This window comes from Pelophylax lessonae (assembly GCF_965119305.1).
Source record: "Pelophylax lessonae genome assembly, chromosome: 1".
Lineage (NCBI taxonomy): Eukaryota > Metazoa > Chordata > Amphibia > Anura > Ranidae > Pelophylax > Pelophylax lessonae.
In genome coordinates, this window is record NC_138768.1 from 316,595,899 (window position 1) to 316,616,400 (window position 20,502).

A 20,502-nucleotide genomic window follows, 5' to 3' on the forward strand; every position below is an offset into this window, starting at 1 on the left:
CCCAGGCTATACTTCAAACATGCCTGCCTTGTTTCATCTTTATTACATTAGCACTGATGGGATTAGTAGACACATGATGGAAATGTTCTTAGCCTAAAAAATAAAAATATTATATATAAAAATGATATCTCAAATACAGTTAACCAATCTTAAAACTAGTAAGCTGCACTATTTTACTTTTTGGGTTTAGTTATCCCTTCAGTACACTTCTTTACTGAATGCATGTTCAGTTTTTTTTTCCAAGATTCTTTGTACTGGATATATTAAGGGGTTTCAAACAAGTACATAGCAATATCAGGAATCCATTTCTGTAAATACAGGATTAAAAATTAAAGTGGCATTTCCTCTTTAATGTTTTGTCCGCAAAGGCCAAGGAACAATGCTTCACAGAGTCAAAAAATAAGAAGGAAAAAAACAATAACATTTATATTTTCAAGTGAAATAAAATTTGCAGGAAGCACAGCAGCAACAAAAAGAGAAAATTACAATTATTTACAACTCAGCTGCACAGATAAAAGAACAGATTGGACCCTGCAGAAGTCACAATGGATTTCATCTTCTTCGTGATTACACTGATGTTACCGCCCACCCCAAAGTCACCATTTCTGCAATCATAAGTATTCCTCCCTATAAAATTAGGATAATGCCCTCCTTACAGAACAATTGAATAAAAACATGAAAAAGAGGCTTCTAAAAGCACCAAAATCTAATGGAGAGTACATGTGGTTCTATGTAGTGTCCTAGAGGTAGCAACATAAAACGTTTAGGTTTTCCAGGATTGGTAATTGAGAAGGCTACAAAACATAAAATTCCAGTGTTCTAAAATATTGGTCTAACACATAACCAATGGACATGACTGAAGTAGTCTGCTTAACACCAATATGAGACTGCAGTGCATTGGCTTTCCATGTGTAACCTACAACTGCAAATTTGTTTTTGGTTTATTTGTACTGGCTGCTGCTTTAAGTCACACAGTCAGGTAAATGAATAAACCGGTAGTGAAAAGGACTGTGGGTAAATGTACTCTGTCTATACCTAACAAAATATGATGCGAAAAGGACTGTTCAATTCATGCAGCTATTTTGTAATAGGCTTTGGAAAGAAAGCAATGTTCTACCTTACGCTTCTAGACCGACTAACAGCAGGTCCTTGTCCTAAATAAAGATATAGTGTTCTGAAGGCCTCTCTGGAAAGGCTGAATGGGAACTATTCTCTTTCCAGGTATTGGAAAACAAAAACCAAAAAATAAAAACCCCACACTCTTTCCAGTAAATAAAAAATGGTTTAAGGTGCAACAAATAGGAGGATATGACACTATGAAAAGAAAACATCCTCCCAAGGCTGGCTCTCCATCCTAGCTTCCACAGACTTATCCTCGTATATGCCATGACTGTTTTGTACAATTACCCCAAATTACTATGACACATTATTTAAAGCCCCCTGCTCCTCCTTCATGTAAACATAATCCTGCATATGCTACAAGGAACACACAGCTTGCAGCTTTGTCAGGAGTTCTTGTTAGTGTCCCTACAATTGATTTTAAAAACAGAATGATTAAAAAGCAATCAACCCCTTTTCAGCTCCAGGATCCTGCAGAGCTTTGCAGCCCCTGGTGGTGAAGAGGTTAACCATGGGCAGCAGTAAACATTAGCAGGTGGATTAAGAATAGTGGAGTTATAATCAGCACTGCTTCATAAGGCAGCATGTATTCATTCCGCTGGTCAATGGCCACTGCAATGACTTCGCCCTGTGCCTTCTAGAGGTTACTTCCATCCTGGCCACCAAGGGAGGAGCTAAGGGAGGCAGGTCTAGACAGGCTCATGAGAAGCTCTGGATGGGGTGACTGACTCGCATGCATGCCCAATAAATGGCACGCCCAATGCATATCAATGCCAGCAGCAGCAACAGTGCCCAAGAGGCATAGATTCCACCATATCTCTGTGCCAACGTCCAAGTGCCCGCCTGCAAGACAAAACACCATAGTGTAAAAATAGGTATCTAGCAGTATATGATAAATGTTGCAGTACTGACTATAGAAGCTACAGTTGAATTCTACGTTTCAGTGTTAAACCATTTACGAAGTGAGTATATGTCTTGCCTACTCACTTCATAGTCATTTATTATATGCAACAGATAGAAGGCTCAAATCACACTTTACACAGGCTTAAGGCACTTCATTTTCAGCCATGTGACTATAATTTTCCAATTACGCTGGACACAACTAAAAATAACTGACACTTATGAAAATATTAACTTTATCCTGGTGTGTTAGCTTTGTTAATTGAATTTAAAGTCTTAAAGTGATTGTAAAGCCGTTTAAAAAAAAAAAAAAAATGTTATACTTACCTGCTCGGTTTAGTGGTTTTGCACTGAGCAGCCTGGATCCTTTTCTTCTCGGGTGCCTCTTCAGGCTCTTCTGGACACTCCCTCCTGTTGAGTGCCCCCACAGCAAGCTGCCTGCTATGGGGACACCTGAACCAGGTCACAGCTGCCCGTGTCCATTCAGACAGAGCAGCAATCCCGGCCCTGCCCCCTCTCTCCTGATTGGCTCCCGCTGCTGTCTCAGCCAATGAGGAAGGGACTCTCAGGCAGCTTAAACACCCCTGCAACATCGCTGGATAAAGACAAACTAAGGGAAGTATTAAGGGGGCTGCTGCACACAGAAGTTTTTTTAACCCTAGTGCACAGAATGCATTAAAGTGGTTGTAAACCCACTTTAAATACTTTTACCTGTAGGTAAGCCTATATTAAAGGCTTACCTATAGGTGCTATAAATATCTCCTCAACATGCACCGTTTAGGAGAGATTTACAGTGCATGCAGCCGATGAAGTCATTGGCGCATTCGCTCTGAAGGAACGGCCACCCTAGTGTTCCTTCAGAGCCCTATGCCATGAACGGGAGTGATGTAATCGCACCTCCGGCCAATAAGATGACCAGAGGATGCGATCCAGGAAGCAGGACAGCCGAACATGTCGGCTGTCCTGTCGGCACTGCGGGGGCTTCATTTTTAGGTAAGTACTTCATAATGAGCTAGTATGCGATGCATACTAGCTCATTATGCCTTTGTCTTTACAGGTTTTCTTTTTTTCCCCCAGAGGGTTTACTTCCTCTTTAAGATTAAAAAAAACCTTCTGCACCTTTACAAACCCTTTAAATTACATTAAGAAAAAGGGGAATGAAGAATTATATTTACCACAAGTCCAGCGGCAGCCAAAGCAAAGACGAATCCCATTAAGAAGCAGCACACACATCTCCTTCTTGGGTACCTCAGTCCAATAGAGGAGCTGAAGACAAAAATAAAGTAAACAGAGGCTTAAGTCTAGTGCCAGCATCCTTTCCTATCCTGAACTAGCTTATCATTCTCTGACACTTACACTTTCCGGCAGTGCGGGCAGCGTGCCAGTGTCCGGTCTGAAAAATCTGTCCACTGAGAAAAGAAGAATGGTTAAAAATAACCCTTTAGAATGACAAAAGCAAGAATTCAAGACAGATGCAAAGTGCACAAGAGAAACATACTACAGCATTGGTAATAGCACACAATAAGCTGCAGATTTACACATGCGATCAGTACTGCACATCAGCGTAACCTAATGTATGCTGGTTTATAATGAATCGTCTTGATTCTAGGTAAACCACAAGCACCTTGTAGGGGAGGCATTAGGAAAGTCATGAATTTGGTCCCAAAGCTGCCTCCTGCTACCGATTTTCAGAGTTGCAGAACCCTGACCTCGAAATGACATTTGACATGGTTATTTTCATAGGTTTTTTTTTTTTTTTTTTTTTTTTGATTACAGCAACTGTATTCCCTGAATACTTAGAAATAATGGGATTTTTGACTTACCGTAAAATATATTTCTCTGATGTTCACTGACCAACACAGCTCCTGATCTTCTTGACCATTGAAGAATACTGCCCTCTACAGATGTAGGACACTAGGAGAAAAATAACTTTACGCCTATGGGCAGTCCCAGGAGGTATACTCCCCTCTCTGCTATAGATACTCAGTTTTGTTAGTGGCAGAAGTAATACAACTCCATAGAGGGGTGGGTACTGTGTCCATCAATGAACATTAGAGAAATGGATTTTACAGTAGGTCAATATCCCATTTTCGCTTTCGTTCATTGACCGACACAGCTCCTGATCTTCTTAACCATTGGGACGTTCCAAAGCAGTGTCAAACATGAGGGGTGGGAACTGCAAGAAAAAATTCCCAAGGCTAATCCGTAGCCAATCAGGTAACCGGAGTACAGCCAAAACAACTGGAGCCCACCTGAAGAACATTACACCTCCAAAGAGAGAAGCCCACTAAAACAGCAGCCTGCAAAACCTTGCGGCCAAAAGGAAGTATCCACAGATGCCAACACATCCCACTTTATAAAATTTTGTGAAAGTGTACACCGGCGACCAAGAAGCCACCTTGCACACCTGCGTTACGGACACCAGATTACGAAAGACCCAGGAAGCACTGAGCATCTGCTTAGAGTGCGTCTTCACAGGGAAAAGAGGAACCTGACCCTTAACGAATAGGCCTTAGTCACTGTCTGATCCATCTAGAAATGGTCGCAGAAGAAGCGGATAGTCCTTTGAGGCCCATCCGTAAGCACAAACTAGTAAAGTCTGACTTCCTAAAAGACTCCTTAGCTGCCAGGTACCACCGAATAGCCCGAATCACATCCAAGAAATGCAACGCAGTTTGTTTAGGATGTTTTGGCCTGGGACACAGGGAAGGCAACACAAGGTCCTCATTCAGATGGAAATCAGAGACCACTTTTGGAAGGGACGACAGACAGGGGCTGTGACGAGACCCTTGCTCGCTCTGTCCGCTCTCCCGACACTCCTCTGTTTCTAGTAAATCAGCTTGCAGATCGCAACGTCTGATGGTTCGGTCAACCAAAGATCCGGGATCCGAACTACAGCTATGTGCCGTCCGGAATCCATTAGAACACACACCAGACAGGCTGTATGCAAGTTCAAACAGGAAGACAATTTATTGGAAGAACACAGCACACTTTTATACAGAATTTGGAACATCCTGCCCCCAACAACCGCCCTCCCATTGGTCAATTGCAAAGTACCTGCAGTTCCCATTCAGGTCCTCTTTTAGCCATGCAAATGAGGAATTGACAATGAGTCAGCAGTGATTGGTCAGATAGCTTGACCAGAAGGGCTGCCATGTGCAAGGAGACAGAAGCCCCAGGGGGCAATCAATGTACACAATAGTCAGACACAGAACAATGGTTCCCTAATGAGCCCTTAATACACATTACTCTGAGTGTCAATACATCCCTTAGCAGACAACAGGTGAGGTCATTAGCACACCTGACAATAGGTGAATGGAAAGCCACCTCAGACCAAAAGCAACATTGTTAGCCAGCCCGTCTCCCCATTGAACTTCCTGGAATGACCATATTAGGAGTTGGACTTCCTGCTCAGAGACCTCATGACAAAGGGAACAATTGACCTTGGTGACAAATATGAAGCAATTCAACCCATCACCCATCTGTCCTTAAATTCCAGTGATGGTGAACACCATCACAGGGGCGCAGAACTACCAAATAAGGGGGAAGGACAAGACAACACCGCCAATTCCAACACCCTGCAGGCAGATGCGATAGCCACCAAAAAAGCTACCTTCTGGGATAGCATAAGCAAGGGGAATCGCCCAAATATTTTCAAAGGGAGGCTTCTGTAGAGCTGAAAGCGCCAAGTTGCGGTCCCCACTACCTCCTTGGGATCTCACCGGTGGAGTCAAAATGTCAAACCCCCTGAATAAAAGTATGCACCAGGGAGTGCGTGGTCAAGGGTAGTTGAAAGAAGATCCAAGGCCCTTAATGGTACTCAAGGCCAATTTCTGCTCAATCCCCCGTTGAAGGAAGGTCAAGACCCGAGCCACTGAAAAAGAGCGAGGATGAACAGCAAGCGACTCGCACCACGAAATGTACGCTTACCACATACGATGGTAGATCTTCCTAGCCTTCAGCAGAGTGGGAATCCCCGACCCAGACAAACCTCTATCCTTCAGCACCCGGCTTTCAAAAGGCAAGCCGTCAAAGCCAGCAACTGTAAAGCAGGATGGAAGATTGGCCCTTGGGACAGCAGATCCTCCACCAGGGCGTCGGTGACCACCTGCATCAGATCGGCGTACCAAGACCGTTAAGGCCAATCCGGGGCCACTAGAATGACCGAAATTCCTTTTGCCTCAATCCAGTGCAAGAGTCTTGGCAGACGCTTGAGAGGAGGGAAAGCATAAATCAGATGATACTGGCCCCAGGGGACCACCAGCACGCCTGTGGCGTCTGCTGGCAGATCCCGTGACCGTGCCACAAACCTGCGCACCTTCCTGTTGAACCGAGACGCCAACAAATCCACCTCGGGGGTGCCCCACCGGAGACACAGCTGATGAAACACCTTCAGGTGAAGGGACCACTCCCCTTGGTCCAATGTCTGCCAGTTTTCCACCCCTGGAATCTGTACGGCGGAGAGGGCCGGAAAAAAAAAAAAAAAAAAAAAATTCTGCCCACTGAAGAATGACGACTACCTCCAGAGCTGCCAATACACTTCTTGTTCCACCCAGGTGATTGACATAAGCCACAGCATTCTTTGATTGGATTCTCACCAGACACCCCTGAAGGCGATCAGTCCAATGATTCAGGCACAGCCTGATCGCTCAGGGTTCCAGGACATTGATCAGGAGTCTGGACTCTTCCAGTGTTCAAACTCCCTGAGCGGAGTGCTGACCCAGGAGATGAGTGCAGCATGCAACTTCTGGAGTTTGTCCAGAGGAAAGCACACTCTGGCTAGACCCAGAGTCAGATCCACATAGCCCAGGTTCATGGAAGGAACCAGAGCAGACTTCTGAAAATTCAGAAGCCAGCCAAACTCCCTCAGAGTCCATATAGTGATGTTCACGTTGTCCATAAGAGAAGACTCTGCTCACAAGAGAAGGTCATCCAGGTAGCCCAGCACTGCGATTCCTCGCTGACGTAACAACGCCAGCACCAGAGCAAACACCTTTGTAAAGACCAGAGGAGCAGAGGCGAGACCAAAGGGTAACGCCATAAACGGATAATACTCCTCCTCTCCCACGGCAAAGCGGAGGAAGCCTTGGTGACAGGCAAAGTGTAAGTAAGCGTCCTCGATGACGATAGGGGCAAGGAAATACCCCTGATGCAAGGATGCCACCACTGTGCGAACAGACTCCATTCGGAACTTCTGTACCTACACAAAGCAGTTCAGCGCCTTGAGATCCAGAATTGGACCCACCTTGCCTTCTTTCTTCGAGACCTTGAAGTAACAGGTCTTGCACCGCCCCGAAGAGGGCTTGCAATCAGTCCAGGGAGAGACGCACAATGGAAGGAAAGAACCTCTCCAGAGGGTAAGAACGAAACTCGATCTTTTACTCGGACCTCATCATTTCGTTGACCCAGTTGTCTTGAACCAAGAAGTTCCACAGGCCTGGAAACCAGCGAAGACATTCCCCCCACCCCAGGCATGGGTGAGGGCGCACCTTCATGCAGAAAGGAGCCTTGTCTGCAGGTCTGGAGAACCCCACTTTGGACTTGGCAGACCAAGTTCGCTTAAATCCCCAGGGAAACGGGAGGGGGAAAAAAAAAAAAAAAAAAAAAAAAAACTTCCTGTGAGCCGACGATAGGCCACGTCTGGGACAAGGTTCCTTACCCTTACTAGCCTGTGGAAGAAAGGTGCTCTTCCCCCCTGGGAGACTCTTAATGAGGTCATCCAGGGTAGCTCCAAACAGGCGATCTCCTTAAAGAGGAAGACCAGTTAAGGCTTTTTTTAGAGGTCTGGTTCGCAGACCAACATTTGAACCACAAAACACGCCTAAGGACCACTGCCAAAACAGACAGACTAGAAATCTGGGGAGCCACATCCAAAGAGGCATCACCAACTGGTCAGCCAGGTCAGCAAAGGCAGGGGGGAGCTGCTCATCCTCCATGTCATGGCATAAAAGCTTAGCCCACTCAGACAGTTTGTGGCACCAGGGCAATGGCGAAGACCGGTCTGAGTGCCGAGCCGGCCACAGTGAACATACTGCGGGCCACAGCCTCCGCCTTTGTCAGCTGGATCCTTAAAAAGCTGGCGATTCTTCTACTGGAATCATAGTTGCCTTATTCAACCTAGAAACAGGGGGATCCACCACCGGTGGAACAGTCCACTTCTTAAGGAGGGACGGGTAACTCACTGCAAAAATCGCTTAGAGCCCACAAAGGGACATTTTGGATGTTCCCACTCTTGTGACAAATCCGTCAAAATAGAAATGAAACCCCTTCGCTGCTCTAGATGGCTTGTGAGTGCCAAAGGGAACCGGTGCCTCCGCCGCAGCTTCAACTGTGTCCTCCATTTTGAAAGTCTCATGCACAGACACAATCAGTGCATCCACCAGCAGCTTTTCGTGCATGGCTACAGGAGTGGAGGAATCCTCAGGGTGAGAGGCCTCAGACCCCTCAGGGGGGGCCCAGTCCGTGGTGGCCAGATCAGATTCAGAATCTGACGAGACAGATGAAGCAGAGGAAGGCGGGGAGGTGCTTTTTACTATGCCGCTGCCCAAAAACCACCTCCACACGGAACACAAAGGACTCCAGGACTGCCATCAGTGCATCAATGGATGGTTGAGACCCAGAGGGCCCTGCAGGCTCTGAGAAGGGGTCAGGTGGGGAAATTATACAGCTTGTTGCCCAGTCCGGCAGTTGAGTGTAGATCTCACAGGGGGAAAAAAAAAAAAATTTGAAAAGAAAAAAATTGTAAGGACCAGAGATCCCAGCAAGGAACTAGGTCCTTACTCCTCCTGACTAGGCAGAAAAACAAATAAAAAAAAACCCCAAGGAGTACCTATAGCAAGGTGGTGGGGGGGGGGGGGGTAATATACCTCCTGAGGCTGCCTATAGGCATAGTCAAGCTTTTTCTGCCTAGAGTCCTACTTCTGTAGGGAGCAGTGTAACCCAATGGTCAAGAAGATCAGAAGCTGTGTGTCTGTCAATACAAAGAGAAAGTCCTGCAGCACAATGTTTTTCTTTTGTTTTGTTTTTTTACACCAGATCAGCTTTTCTCAACCAGGGTTCTATGGGAGATGGGATTCTTCCCAATGATCACAAGTGTCAGAAGTGTCTTCCAAGTGACTCTAACACTTATGTACTGTGAGCTGTAATAAATAATTATTAGCATTAGCAATAATTATTAGCAAACTGGAAAACTATAGAGGGGGGAGGTGAGCTGTCCAACTACATTGCTTAGAAACCACCACACAGATTGAAATGGGGCCTAGTGCCCCATGCACTAGGTCTCTTAGGGGGCAGGGGGGGGGGGGGGGTTTAAATACAAATTTGATTTCTAGTGATAAAAAAAAAAAAAAAAAACAGAAACCTGTCATAGTGATGGGGGCCAGCAGCTTCACCTCACTGCTACCAGGCCCCTATAACTAAAAATGACAGGTTGCCGATGACTGCAGCTAGTCACAGCTATCTGAACAGACAGCGATTACCTACGGTGATCGCTGGATGCACACAGTGGTAGTAGCTGCGGCTGCCGGGGACCTGTGATTATATGTGCATTTATATATTTTTTAGGTTTTTAAAAAAGGGCCTGTAAAGCATTGCATCTGTGATCAGCAAATCATGGGTCCAATCTCAGGCTCCTGCAGACTGTCAGTGTAAGCTGTCTGCTCATACCCCGTACACTGACAGGAAGCATCAATGAACTACCTAGAGCGCTCACTAGCACCCTGGTAGTTCATTGAAAACTACAAGCCGTCAGTCGCAAAGGCGGTTAGTACTTGAAATTCATTGACATCGGTGTGTTGGCAGAGCCCTGCACGGCTGAGGTCTTTTCAAATTGTGGCAGCAGGTGAGAGAAGAAGATCCCTGGCCATGTTGCACATTATTGCTAAAGAAAAACACATCCATTTAATGGTATAACATTACTACTAAATTTTGCATACCAGAAAATTGTTCTTGCAATGTCCACAGATGACTCGTACTCCGACAGGCTGTGGCTCTGGGCTGAGAGGACCAGCATGAACTGGGCCAAGGTTAATGATTCGTTTACTGGTAAAATCAGAAAAACATTATTTAAAATTATGTAACAGTTTATTGCATATACACCGTTGCATGTTTGCTAAATCTATAGCAAAGGAAGATCGTTGCAATTACCAGTGCAATCTAATAATCCTCACTTCAGGAAATGGAACAAACATACTAGAATACCATCACACAGCATCCTATAGGATACAGCATGTACTGCTACTAACAACCAGTGATATATAGCAACCGAAGATTAAAAAAAGAATAATGGAACAACCAGTGGGGTAACAGGTGGGGGACTGTCAGAAGTACAGTTCCCTTAAGTGATTGTAAAAGGCACACTTAAAAAATAAACATGTTATAACTGCCTGCTCTGTGTAATAGTTTTGCACAGAGCAGCTCCAATCCTCTTTTCGGGTCCCCCACCAGCACTCTGCTGCTTGCTAGGAGGGCACTCATGCCTGCTTGCTCCAGAGTCCCGCTGTGTGTGTGTGTGTGTGTGTGTGTGTGTGTGTGTGTGTGTGTGTGTGTGTGTGTGTGTGTGTGTGTGTGTGTGTGTGTGTGTGTGTGTGTGTGTGTGTGTGTACACAATAGGAAAATCGGGTGAGAATTTTCATCCAAAGATCTTTTGTATGATTTTCGTACAGTGTGTACACAACCGGCGACAGCAGATTCCGACTTTTCGTATGAAAATTCTTAAAGGGAAAAACTCCCTAATTTCTCGTATGGGAACCGAACGAACTTCATTTAATGTGTGCCATTTTTGTACAAGAAAAATCAGAAAAGAAAGACTGCGCATGATCAGAAACCAAAAAAAAAGTGCCTTTGTTGTACGAGAATTTTTCATACGAATTTTCGTTCATTGGTTTCAATCTGCTGTGAAACAACGAAGAAAATCGGACGATCGATTCTTACAGTGTGTACCCCATTCAGAGTGCGGCTCTGCCCTGGCCCCTCCTCCCTGGCTGGGGCCAATGGCTCCTGCTGCAGTGTCTCAGCCAACAACGAGATAGAGCTGAGAGATCATTCGCCCTCGTGCACATCGCTGGATGGAGATCTGGCTTAAGTATAAGGGCCCCACAGGTCCCAGAAGACAGCAGGACCATTCAGAAAGCGTAGGTTTCCCTAAGTGAAGATGCCTGCACCGGAGGCCAATTGGAGAATCGGCTTGGGGTGCTGACATGGTGGATCTCTGGACGGGTAGGTGTCCTTATATTGAAAGTCAGCAGTTACAATATGGTTAGCTGCTGACTTAAAGGTTTTAATTTTTTTTGCCCAGATTGGAGCTCTTTTCTAAATATAGAACTGAGTTTTTTTTGCTTTTGGTCGTGCTACAAAACCAGAGCTGTCCTGTGTAATCTGTGGTCTTATTTTATTAGTTAATTCCCAAAAGTGGAATTTTCACTTATATGCTTCCCCCCTTCCCTGGTGCCACATTTGGCACCTTTCACGGGGGAAGAGGGAACGGGGACTTGTTTTTGACAGATACTCATCTCCACTTCCGGGAGACAGCGCCGCGATGCTGTCCCTCGGAAGTGCGGCCTCCTTCCTTCTTCCTCTGCTCCTGGGCCAATTAGAAAGCGCAGCGCACTTCGCGCATGTGCAGTAGGGAACCAGCTGTAAAGCCGAAAGGCTTCACTGCCGGGTTCCCTTACCCTGAATGACGGCGGCAGAAGCACCCGAGAGCTGATACGAAAATCGGCTTTAGGTGCTGACATCGCGTGACCCCCTGGACTAATATTTAAAAGTCAGCAGCTACAGTATTTGTAGCGGCTGAAGTTTTTTTCCTGGAGGTGTGGAACTCCTCCTAAGTGCTGTTATAAGCTCGGGCATGCACTCTCCTATGTAAACTACAGAACACCCCCCCAATGTTATGGAGATGAGAAGGAGAGGGGTTCTTAAGTCCTAACTTCTTGTTCTAGACTGATAATGCGTTTTTTCCACAGATACAGTACAGTGAGGGAGCGGTCTCACCCTAGGATAGGAAGTGTGCTGCTAAAAGACAGAAAACAAAAGAAACCTATAGAAGCCACCACATTTAAAGACTGATAAACTGCAATAGATTAAAATTTTCAAGCTGAACTCCAGAATAAGCAAATGTCTAAAAACAAGAGGCATATGTATTCTTACTGGAATCTTGGTGTTCTTTGTCTTTATCTTCCAGATCTGTGCCGTAATCTTTGCCTCTGTAAAGCAGCTTCCTGTAATACAGACTGGTCACTGCTGCTCTCTATCCTTGGGCAGGGTATCTGGTCTTCTACAGGGCCTTGAAAAAGTATTCATACCCCTTGAAAATTGTCCACATTTTATCATGTTACAACCAAAAATGTATTTTATTGGGATTTTAGGTGATAGACCAACACAAATTGGCACATCATTGTGAAGTAGAAGGAAAATGAGAATGGTTTTCAAATTTTTTTTACAAATAAAATATCTGATAGAGTGGTGTGCATTTGTATTCAGCCCTCTTTACTCCAATACCTCCAACTAAAATCTAGAGGAATCAATTGCCTTCAGAAGTCACCTAATTCGTAAATAAATCACCTGTGTGTGATTTAATCTCAGTATAAATGCAGTTGTTCTATGAAGCCCTCAGAGAATTGTTAGAGAACCTTAGTAAACAAACAGCATCAGGAAGGCCAAGGATAAAGTTGTGGAGAAGTTTAAAGCAGGGTTAGGTTAAAAAAAAAAAAAAAAAATCCCAAGCTTTGAACATCTCAGAGAGCACTGTTCAATGCATCATCCGAAAATGAAAGAGTATGGCCCAACTAGAAACTTACCAAGACATTGCCATCCACCTAAACCGAGAGGCTGGGCAAGGAGAGCATTAATCAGAGAAGCAGCCAAGAGGCCCATGATAACCCTGGAGGAGCTGCAGAGATCCACAGCTCAGGTGGGAGAATCTGCCCACAGGACAACTATTAGTCATGCACTCCACAAATCTGGCCTTTATGGAAGAGTGGCAAAAAGAAAGCCATAAGAAGTCCCATTTGCAGTTTGCAAGAAGTCATATGGGGACCCAGCAAACATGTGGAAGAAGGTGCTCTGGTCAGATGAGACCAAAATTTAACTTTTTGGCCTAAAAGCAAAAGGCTATATGTGTGGTGGAAAACTAACACTGCACATCACCCTGAACACCGACCCCACCGTGAAACATGGTGGTGGCAGCATCATGTTGAGGGGATGTTTTTCTTCAGCAGGGAAGCTGTCCAGACCTAAATCCAATTGAGAATCTGTGACAAGATTTGAAAATTGCTGTTCACCGACACTCTCCATCCAATCTGACAGAGCTTGAGCTGTTTTGCAAAGAAGAATGGGCAAAAATGTCACTCTCTAGATGTGCAAAGCTGGTAGAGACATTCCCAAAAAGACTTGCAGCTGTAATTGCAGCAAAAGGTGGTTCTACAAAGTATTGACTCAGGAGGGCTGAATACAAATGCATGCCTCACTTCACATATTTGTAAAAAAAATTGAAAACCATTTATCATTTTCCTTCTACTTCACAATTATGTGCCACTTTGTGTTGGTCTATCACATAAATTCCCAATAAAATACATTTACGGTTTTGGTTGTAACGTGACAAAATGTGGGTAATTTCAAGGGGTATGATGAATACTTTAAATCTGTAAATGGGCCTGCTGGGTCTCTCTCACAGCTATGCTCTCTGCACATGCAATATACAACACAGTGAGGATGAGATCTCCACTACTCTACAAGGTAATTTCTGGGTTTACAAAGGCAAAATGTTTTTTTTTTAAAAAGGGAGTTTAGCTTTAAATCTTTTTCTATCTAAAAGCATTAAAGTGTGATGCATACTAGCACATTATGATATTACTTTGCAGGAGGAAATGCTTTTTTTTTTTCCTTCTTCTTTCGCTGAAAGTTTACTACCGCTTTAATCCCTATACCACAAACAGAAATGTCCTCATCCCATAACAGGGACAAAGACACCGGTCAGAGCCCAAGGAAGCTCCTTACAAATGATGGCTCATGCTCGCATTAGCTTTTGATTCACTAGGCAGAAGCACCCTGGCAGGTAGATCTAAATAGATTCATACATTAGTTTCACTTACTGACAGAGGAAATGTTATCACCTTAATAGTAGTTAGTCCTACCAAGTGTAGCCAACAGTAAGACATTGTAAATAACATACATTCATTTTCCCTTCCCGTGTGGTTTGTTCTCACCAGTATGGCCTGGGGCAGGCTATCCTCTGGGAGGTGACTTTACAAATTAGCAGGCAGTTGCAGGGACAACGAACATACTTCTTCCCTTGGGGGGCATTCTTTATGGGCTGCAGGAATTAATGAATAACCATTAAGCAGACTTACAGGAATAACTCTTCTCACAAGCTAACGGGTATTTAGTGCAAAATACTAAAAGATATCCTCTGTCCTACAGGACATGCTGCCTTACTTACTGTGGCCTCATTGCAGACTCCACATTTTACTACATGCTGATGCATTTTGCCCTCCACATTGATGAGTGACTGGCACACCCTGCATGTTATCATAGGAGCAGAGCCACTTTCAGGACTTGTCAGTGGTGAATAAGGTGGAGGGTCCTCATTAGGTAACGCATGACCCGCTGGGAACACAGGAAATCCTGAAAAAGGGAGAGAAAAAAAAAAAAAAAAGTTAACACAATCAAAACAAATATTTAGCAAGAAAAACAAATAGTGACAAAATAAACTTTGTTTCACTAGCAATCCAGGTAGTACGAAAAGAGTGATTCAGCCAGTAAAAGTTGACAAGAAGGTTATCTGTGCTGATGAAAGGCTCTCTGCTTTTCACTAAGGCAAGGTGCAAGAACACAGACACACCTAAGAATGGCTACAGAGAGAGGTGGAAAAACAATATAAAAATGCCAGATCTTTGGGGTGCTACAATGCCTACACAATGACCATTTATCTGCTTGACAAGTATCAAACATACACACAAAGTCAGTTAAACTTCTGGGATATTGATCTGGTCAGTTAAGTAGCAGAGGGGGTTGTTAATCAGATCCAGCTGCTTTGGTGTTAAATTAACAACAGGTGCACCAGATGGGCAACAATAAGACAACCTCCAAAAACAGGAATGGTTTTGCAGGTGGAGGCCAGTGACTTTGTTCCTACTCATCTTTTCTGACTGTTTTTAACCTAGTTTTGCATTTGGCTAGGGTCAGCGTCACTACTGGTAGCAGGGGACTATACCTGGGCCTTCTAGTGCAGGGATCCTCAAACTACGGCCCTCCAGCTGTTGCAGAACTACACATCCCATGAGGCATTGTAAAACTGTTGACATGGACAGACATGACTAGGCATTGTAGTTCCTGAACAAATGAAGGGCCATAGTTTGAAGACCCCTGCTATAGAGATTGCACAGGCAGTTCAACTCCTCCAGGATGGCACATCAATACCAGGTTTGCTGTGTCTTCAAGCACAGTCTCAAGAACATGGAGCAGATTCCAGGAAACAGACAGTTACTCTAGGAGAGCTGGACAGGGCCATTGAAGGTCCTTAACCCATCAGCAGGACCGGTATCTGCTCCTTTGTGCCAGTAGGAACAGGATGAGCACTGCCAGAGCCCAACAAAATTACACCAGGGGCTAGCTGGAGGTAAAAAGGTCTCTGACTAAACAATCAGAAACCGACTTCATGAGAGTGGCCTGAGGACCCAACATCCTCTAGTGGGCCCTGTGCTCACTGCCTGGCACTATGGAGCTCATTTGGCATTTGCCATTGAACACCAGAATTAGCAGGTCCACCACTGGAACCCTGTGCTTTTCACAGATGAGAGCAGGTTCACCCTGAGCACATGCGACAGACATGAAAGGGTCTGGAGAAGCCACGGAGAATGTTATGCTGCCTGTAACATCATACAGCATGACCGGTTTGGTGGTGGGTCAGTGATGGTCTGGAAAGGCATATCCATGGAGGGATGCACAGACCTCTACAGGCTTCACAATGGAGACCTGACTGCCATTAGGCATCAGGATTAAATCCTTGGACCCATTGTCAGACCCTACGCTGGTGCAGTGGGTCCTGGGCTCCTCCTGGTGCACGACAATGCCAGGCTTCATGTGGCAAGAGTATGCAGCCAGTTCCTGTAGGATGAAGGAATTGATACCATTGAATGGCCCCCACGCTTGCCTGACCTAAATCCAATAGAATCCCTCTGGGCTATGATGTTTCGGTCCATATGAAGCTGCCAGGTGGCACCTTCGTCTGTTCAGGAGCTCAGTGATGCCCTGGTCCAGGTCTGGGAGGAAATACCCCAGGACACATCCGTTGTCTCATTAGGAGTATGCTCCGACATTGTCAGGCATGCATACAAGCACGTGGGGGCCATACACCTACCGAGTACCGTGTTTTTAAGGAAAATGGATTAGCCTGCTGCATCATTTTTTCACTTTGATTTTCGGGATGTCTTTGAATTCAGCCCTGTGTAGGTTGATCATTTTCATCAAACGATGTGGCATCCTTTCCTTCCCAACACATTACCCAGTCAATATCAGTATAGATATCCAGCATGACATGTTTCCCAATTTAGATCTGATGTGTTTTCAAAGTGTAGTGTTAAAAGGAAAGTTATACAGATTGTGAAGAGAGATATTATGCATGGCCCACATAATGTACTTTGTCTAGCATACAATAAATCCACAGCATTCAACATCACTAACATGGCCATAAAAGTCATAAGACAGACCTGCATTGCGCAATTCTAAACACATATAGCCAATGAGTCATAACCCACATTACCAAAAATATATTAACCTGATGACAGTTTTTCATGAAAACCCATGTTCCCTCGCCAAGACGTGCCAAACGGTACCAGTTTTGCTCCCTTTTGGTGCGTTAAATATACCATTAAAAGAGTTTGGTTATATCTGTTTGACAAGTGCACAAATACCTGCTTGCAAAAGATTTGTAAGCTGATAACTTCCAGTGCTAAATGCCTGTGTACAAGGATGGGTTTTGGTCATGTGGGGTTCATTGTAATTCATCAGAAATGTAGGCAGGGCTGACACCATGTGCTTTGGAATTCAGAGATCAAAACACAATGGGGGAATTTACTAAAACTGGAGCAGCGGGAATCAGCAACAGTTGTGCATGACAACCAATCAGCTATCTAGCTTGTTAAGGTAAAGTGGAACTAAAGGCACAGATACCCACCTTTGTTCCAACAGTCAGATGCCTACAAAGTACCTTACTGGCATCCTGACCCCAACTTCTTCCAGGTGCTATACAAACGTTAGTTAAAGCCGTTCTTCACCCTAGAAAGAGAAAATGAAGTCAGCAGCTACAAATACTGTAGCTGCTGACTTTTAATAGGACACTTACCAGTCCAGTGATCCCACGCAGTCCTCACCTGAGCCTCTTCTTCGGGTCCACGATGCCGGCATGTTTACTTTGGGAAGGCAGCTGTGAATGCCTGCAGCTTCACAGCTGGTGAGCCGCACTGCGTTTTGCGAAAGTTTCGGCAACCTTCTGGTCTGGATTATCTATACAGGTGGCCTCTGTGAGGAGATGCCACACTCTCTCAGTGGGAGATGAGGAGAGACGATAACCAGCATTTCCTTGTTTACATGTGATCAGCTGAGAATGGACACAGCTGATCACATGGGTAAAAAGGGCACGTCATTGGCTCTTTAATGAGATCAGGGTTGCGTCTTGTCCAAGTACAACCCCGCGGGCGTGCAAGCGAGGCGACAATGGGGTGACGTCATCCCAGAACAACGGAACATCCTGCCCACCATTGCTTGTCTATATAGCGGGTGGGAGGTTGTTAAAGTTGAGTTCCACCCTTAATTTAAACTTACCTCCATCTTCTCGCTCCGGGTCACCTGAAAAACAAATGGATAATCACAATTTTTTTTTTTTTTACTTACCTTGTAGAGAAAATATACTTACCTAACTTCCTTCTTCCTCCCCTTGGCGGCCACGGCGATTCGTCACTTCCTGGCTTTTGCAATGATTCCCGGGAGCTGAATGTCATCGCTCCCAGGAATCAATGCGCCTGCACCGGCCCCGACGTCAGTTCCGATGCGCGTGCGTCATTCCCTTCTAAACAGCTTCTGGGCATGCCCAGAAGCTGTGGAGGGATGACGCGCGGGCACCGGAACTGACGGCGGGGCCGGTGCAGGCGCATCGTGGGACCGAAGAGGACGCAGAAGAGGATCGCGCTGGCTTCAAGCTGCCCACACCTGAGATGGCAGCACTGGAGAATACTTTTTCAAGGTAAGTATTTCTTCTAAAAGGTAAGTGCAACCCGGGACAGATCAGAGGCTAGCCATTATGGAATGTACTAGCCCTGACTATCCCGGGGGTATTTTTATTTAAAAAAAGTATCCCCTGGGTGGAACTCCGCTTTAATGTTTTACCCTGCTATACCTGCAAAAGTGGCCAGCCTGGAGCGATCTAACAGGACTTCATTTTCTGATTAAAGATGAACTTTAAAGTGGGGAGTAAACTCCCATGGACGATTTTTACCTATAGGTAAGCCCTATTATATACTGTATATTACTATACTGTAAATATCTCCTAAATGTGCACTGTTTAGGAGATATTTACTTGTGAACCCACCGGTGATGTCACCAGCGCATGTGCTCTGAAGGAACGGCATACCGTACAATTCCTTCAGAGCCCGGTGCGCATGTGACGTACTATTGGTAAAAAAAAAAAAACATTTTTTTACAATTTAAAGAGGAAGTAAACCCTCCTCTGCAAGTTGTACCTATAGGTAAGCCGATGATAAGGCTTACCTATAGGTACTGTAAATATCTCCTAAACATGTACCGTTTAGGAGATATTTACCTTACATGCAGCCAGTGACGTCACTGGCGCATGCGCTCTGAAGTAACGGCCACTCGTGCCGTTCCTTCAGAGCCAAGTGCCGTGAAAGTCGGCTACCGCGTGCATGCGCGGGAGTGACGTCACTGCGGCTCCAGCCAATCAGGTGGCCGGATGCCGCAAAGCAGGAAGAAGAGTGACTGAACATGTCGCCCGTGAGGGAGGCGAGCGAGCTGCACTGCGGGGGCTCGTTCTAAGGTAAGTATTTCATAATGAGCTAGAATGTGATGCATACTAGCTCATTATATTTTTTGTCTTTCAGGTGTTTTTTTTTTTTTAAATCTGAGGTTTCCAACCTCTTTAAGTGATATTTTTATTACTATTGTTAATAATTATTTTAATTTCAAATAAATAAGAGGTTATACTTACCTGCCCTGTGCAGTTATATCTTCTGAAGTCCTCCATCAGTGCTGTCTACTACCCCTTCCTGTGGGTGCCCCCCATTGCAAGCCATGTGCTGAGGGGGCACCTACTCTGCAGCCAGGCTGTGTGTGTACATAGAAACATACAGCGAGGCTCAGCCCCGCTTCCTTCTCACTGAGTCCGACTGACAGGAACAGGAGCCAATGGCTTCCTCTGCTGCCTGCATCCCCTGTGAGACCAGGAAGAGGGAGAAGGGGGGGGGGAGCCAGTCAGTGTTTAGGAGCAGAACAAGTACTGTAATGTGCCCTTTCATGTTTTTAAAAACACTGCGGCCCTCCTTCTGCCCTTCCTTAGGGTACCAGTGAAGCACACTTTACAACCCAGCTATGTGTGGACCTCTGATGCCCAATGATACAACTGAATGAATCCCATGCTGCTCACTGACCATTACATGTACTCATCACATATCAGTCTATAATCAGACCACGCCCCTGGTTTGATAGGAATCCAGACCCCTTCACCTTATCCCTTCTTGCCCCATTAGCCAATCACCTCTGTCACTCACAGGCCCCGCCCATCGCGTGTGGTCTTCAGCTGTTCGACTACTAAATATTGAGTGATGTGGGCGTGGCAGCGAGAGCTCGCCAATAAACAAATGTTTTAGTAGGCGGGGTCTTACCTTGCGGCTTGTTGCTGGGGGTGGATCCAGGACCACCGTACGGAGGAGCAGTGGGGAGAGCACTACCTGGTGAAGTGGCTCCGGGGCCCACTGCCGCCCCCATACCACCTCCATCCCCGAGATCCGAGAGGAGAGGGGAGCGCTCTCCATCCGCCATGTCCCTCGCTCCCACCTATCACCGGCACACTCGACTGCTGCTGCTTCTCCCGTCTGCTGACGCACCTCTCACTGCGGCTGCGCACTACGCTTGCGCAGGAGGTGGATCGGGAGGATTCTAGAGAGCACATGCGCAGTGAAGGGTTTGCGTCTTATCACGTGCTCCTTAATTGCAAACAAAGGTCTCCCGCTCATGTGACAATCACCTGATTTAGTGGGTCAGGTTTTTTTCCCTTTCATGTAGCTTTATTTAGAACACAAACAGGAAACACTAACGTAGTAGCCAGGTGAAGCTGTGTAAACAGACCTGTAATGAGCTAATTCTTTATAAAGAAATAATTCTGCAAGTATAGACAATACCTCAAGATCCTCCCAGATACCAAGTTTCCTTGTAATGACCTGACCTCTTATTCTTATCAGTTTTCCCAGCTTTTGT

At 45.5% G+C, this 20,502-nt stretch overlaps 1 protein-coding gene across 1 annotated transcript; it reads right to left on the reverse strand.

The window, feature by feature from the left end:
- Window positions 1-322: 322 nt before the first annotated feature.
- PIP4P1 (phosphatidylinositol-4,5-bisphosphate 4-phosphatase 1) lies at window positions 323-20,165 on the reverse strand. The gene is made up of 7 exons (XM_082264581.1): window positions 19,911-20,165; window positions 14,456-14,640; window positions 14,223-14,329; window positions 9,954-10,059; window positions 3,376-3,428; window positions 3,195-3,285; window positions 323-1,962 (listed from the first exon to the last, which is right to left on the reverse strand). Exons 1-7 carry the CDS (start codon window positions 20,065-20,067, stop codon window positions 1,819-1,821), a joined length of 843 nt encoding a protein of 280 aa, XP_082120707.1. The 5' UTR covers window positions 20,068-20,165; the 3' UTR covers window positions 323-1,818.
- Window positions 20,166-20,502: the final 337 nt, after the last annotated feature.

Excerpts from the sequence above, each read along its gene's own strand:
- PIP4P1 (XM_082264581.1), bottom strand. The coding sequence starts at position 20,067 with ATGGCGGATGGAGAGCGCTCCCCTCTCCTCTCGGATCTCGGGGATGGA. Across the intron at positions 10,060-14,222 it reads GCCTGCCCCAGGCCATACTG|TAAACGAATCATTAACCTTG; the intron begins GTGAGAACAAAC and ends TGATTTTACCAG. Across the intron at positions 3,429-9,953 it reads ATTGCAAGAACAATTTTCTG|TGGACAGATTTTTCAGACCG; the intron begins GTATGCAAAATT and ends TTCTTTTCTCAG.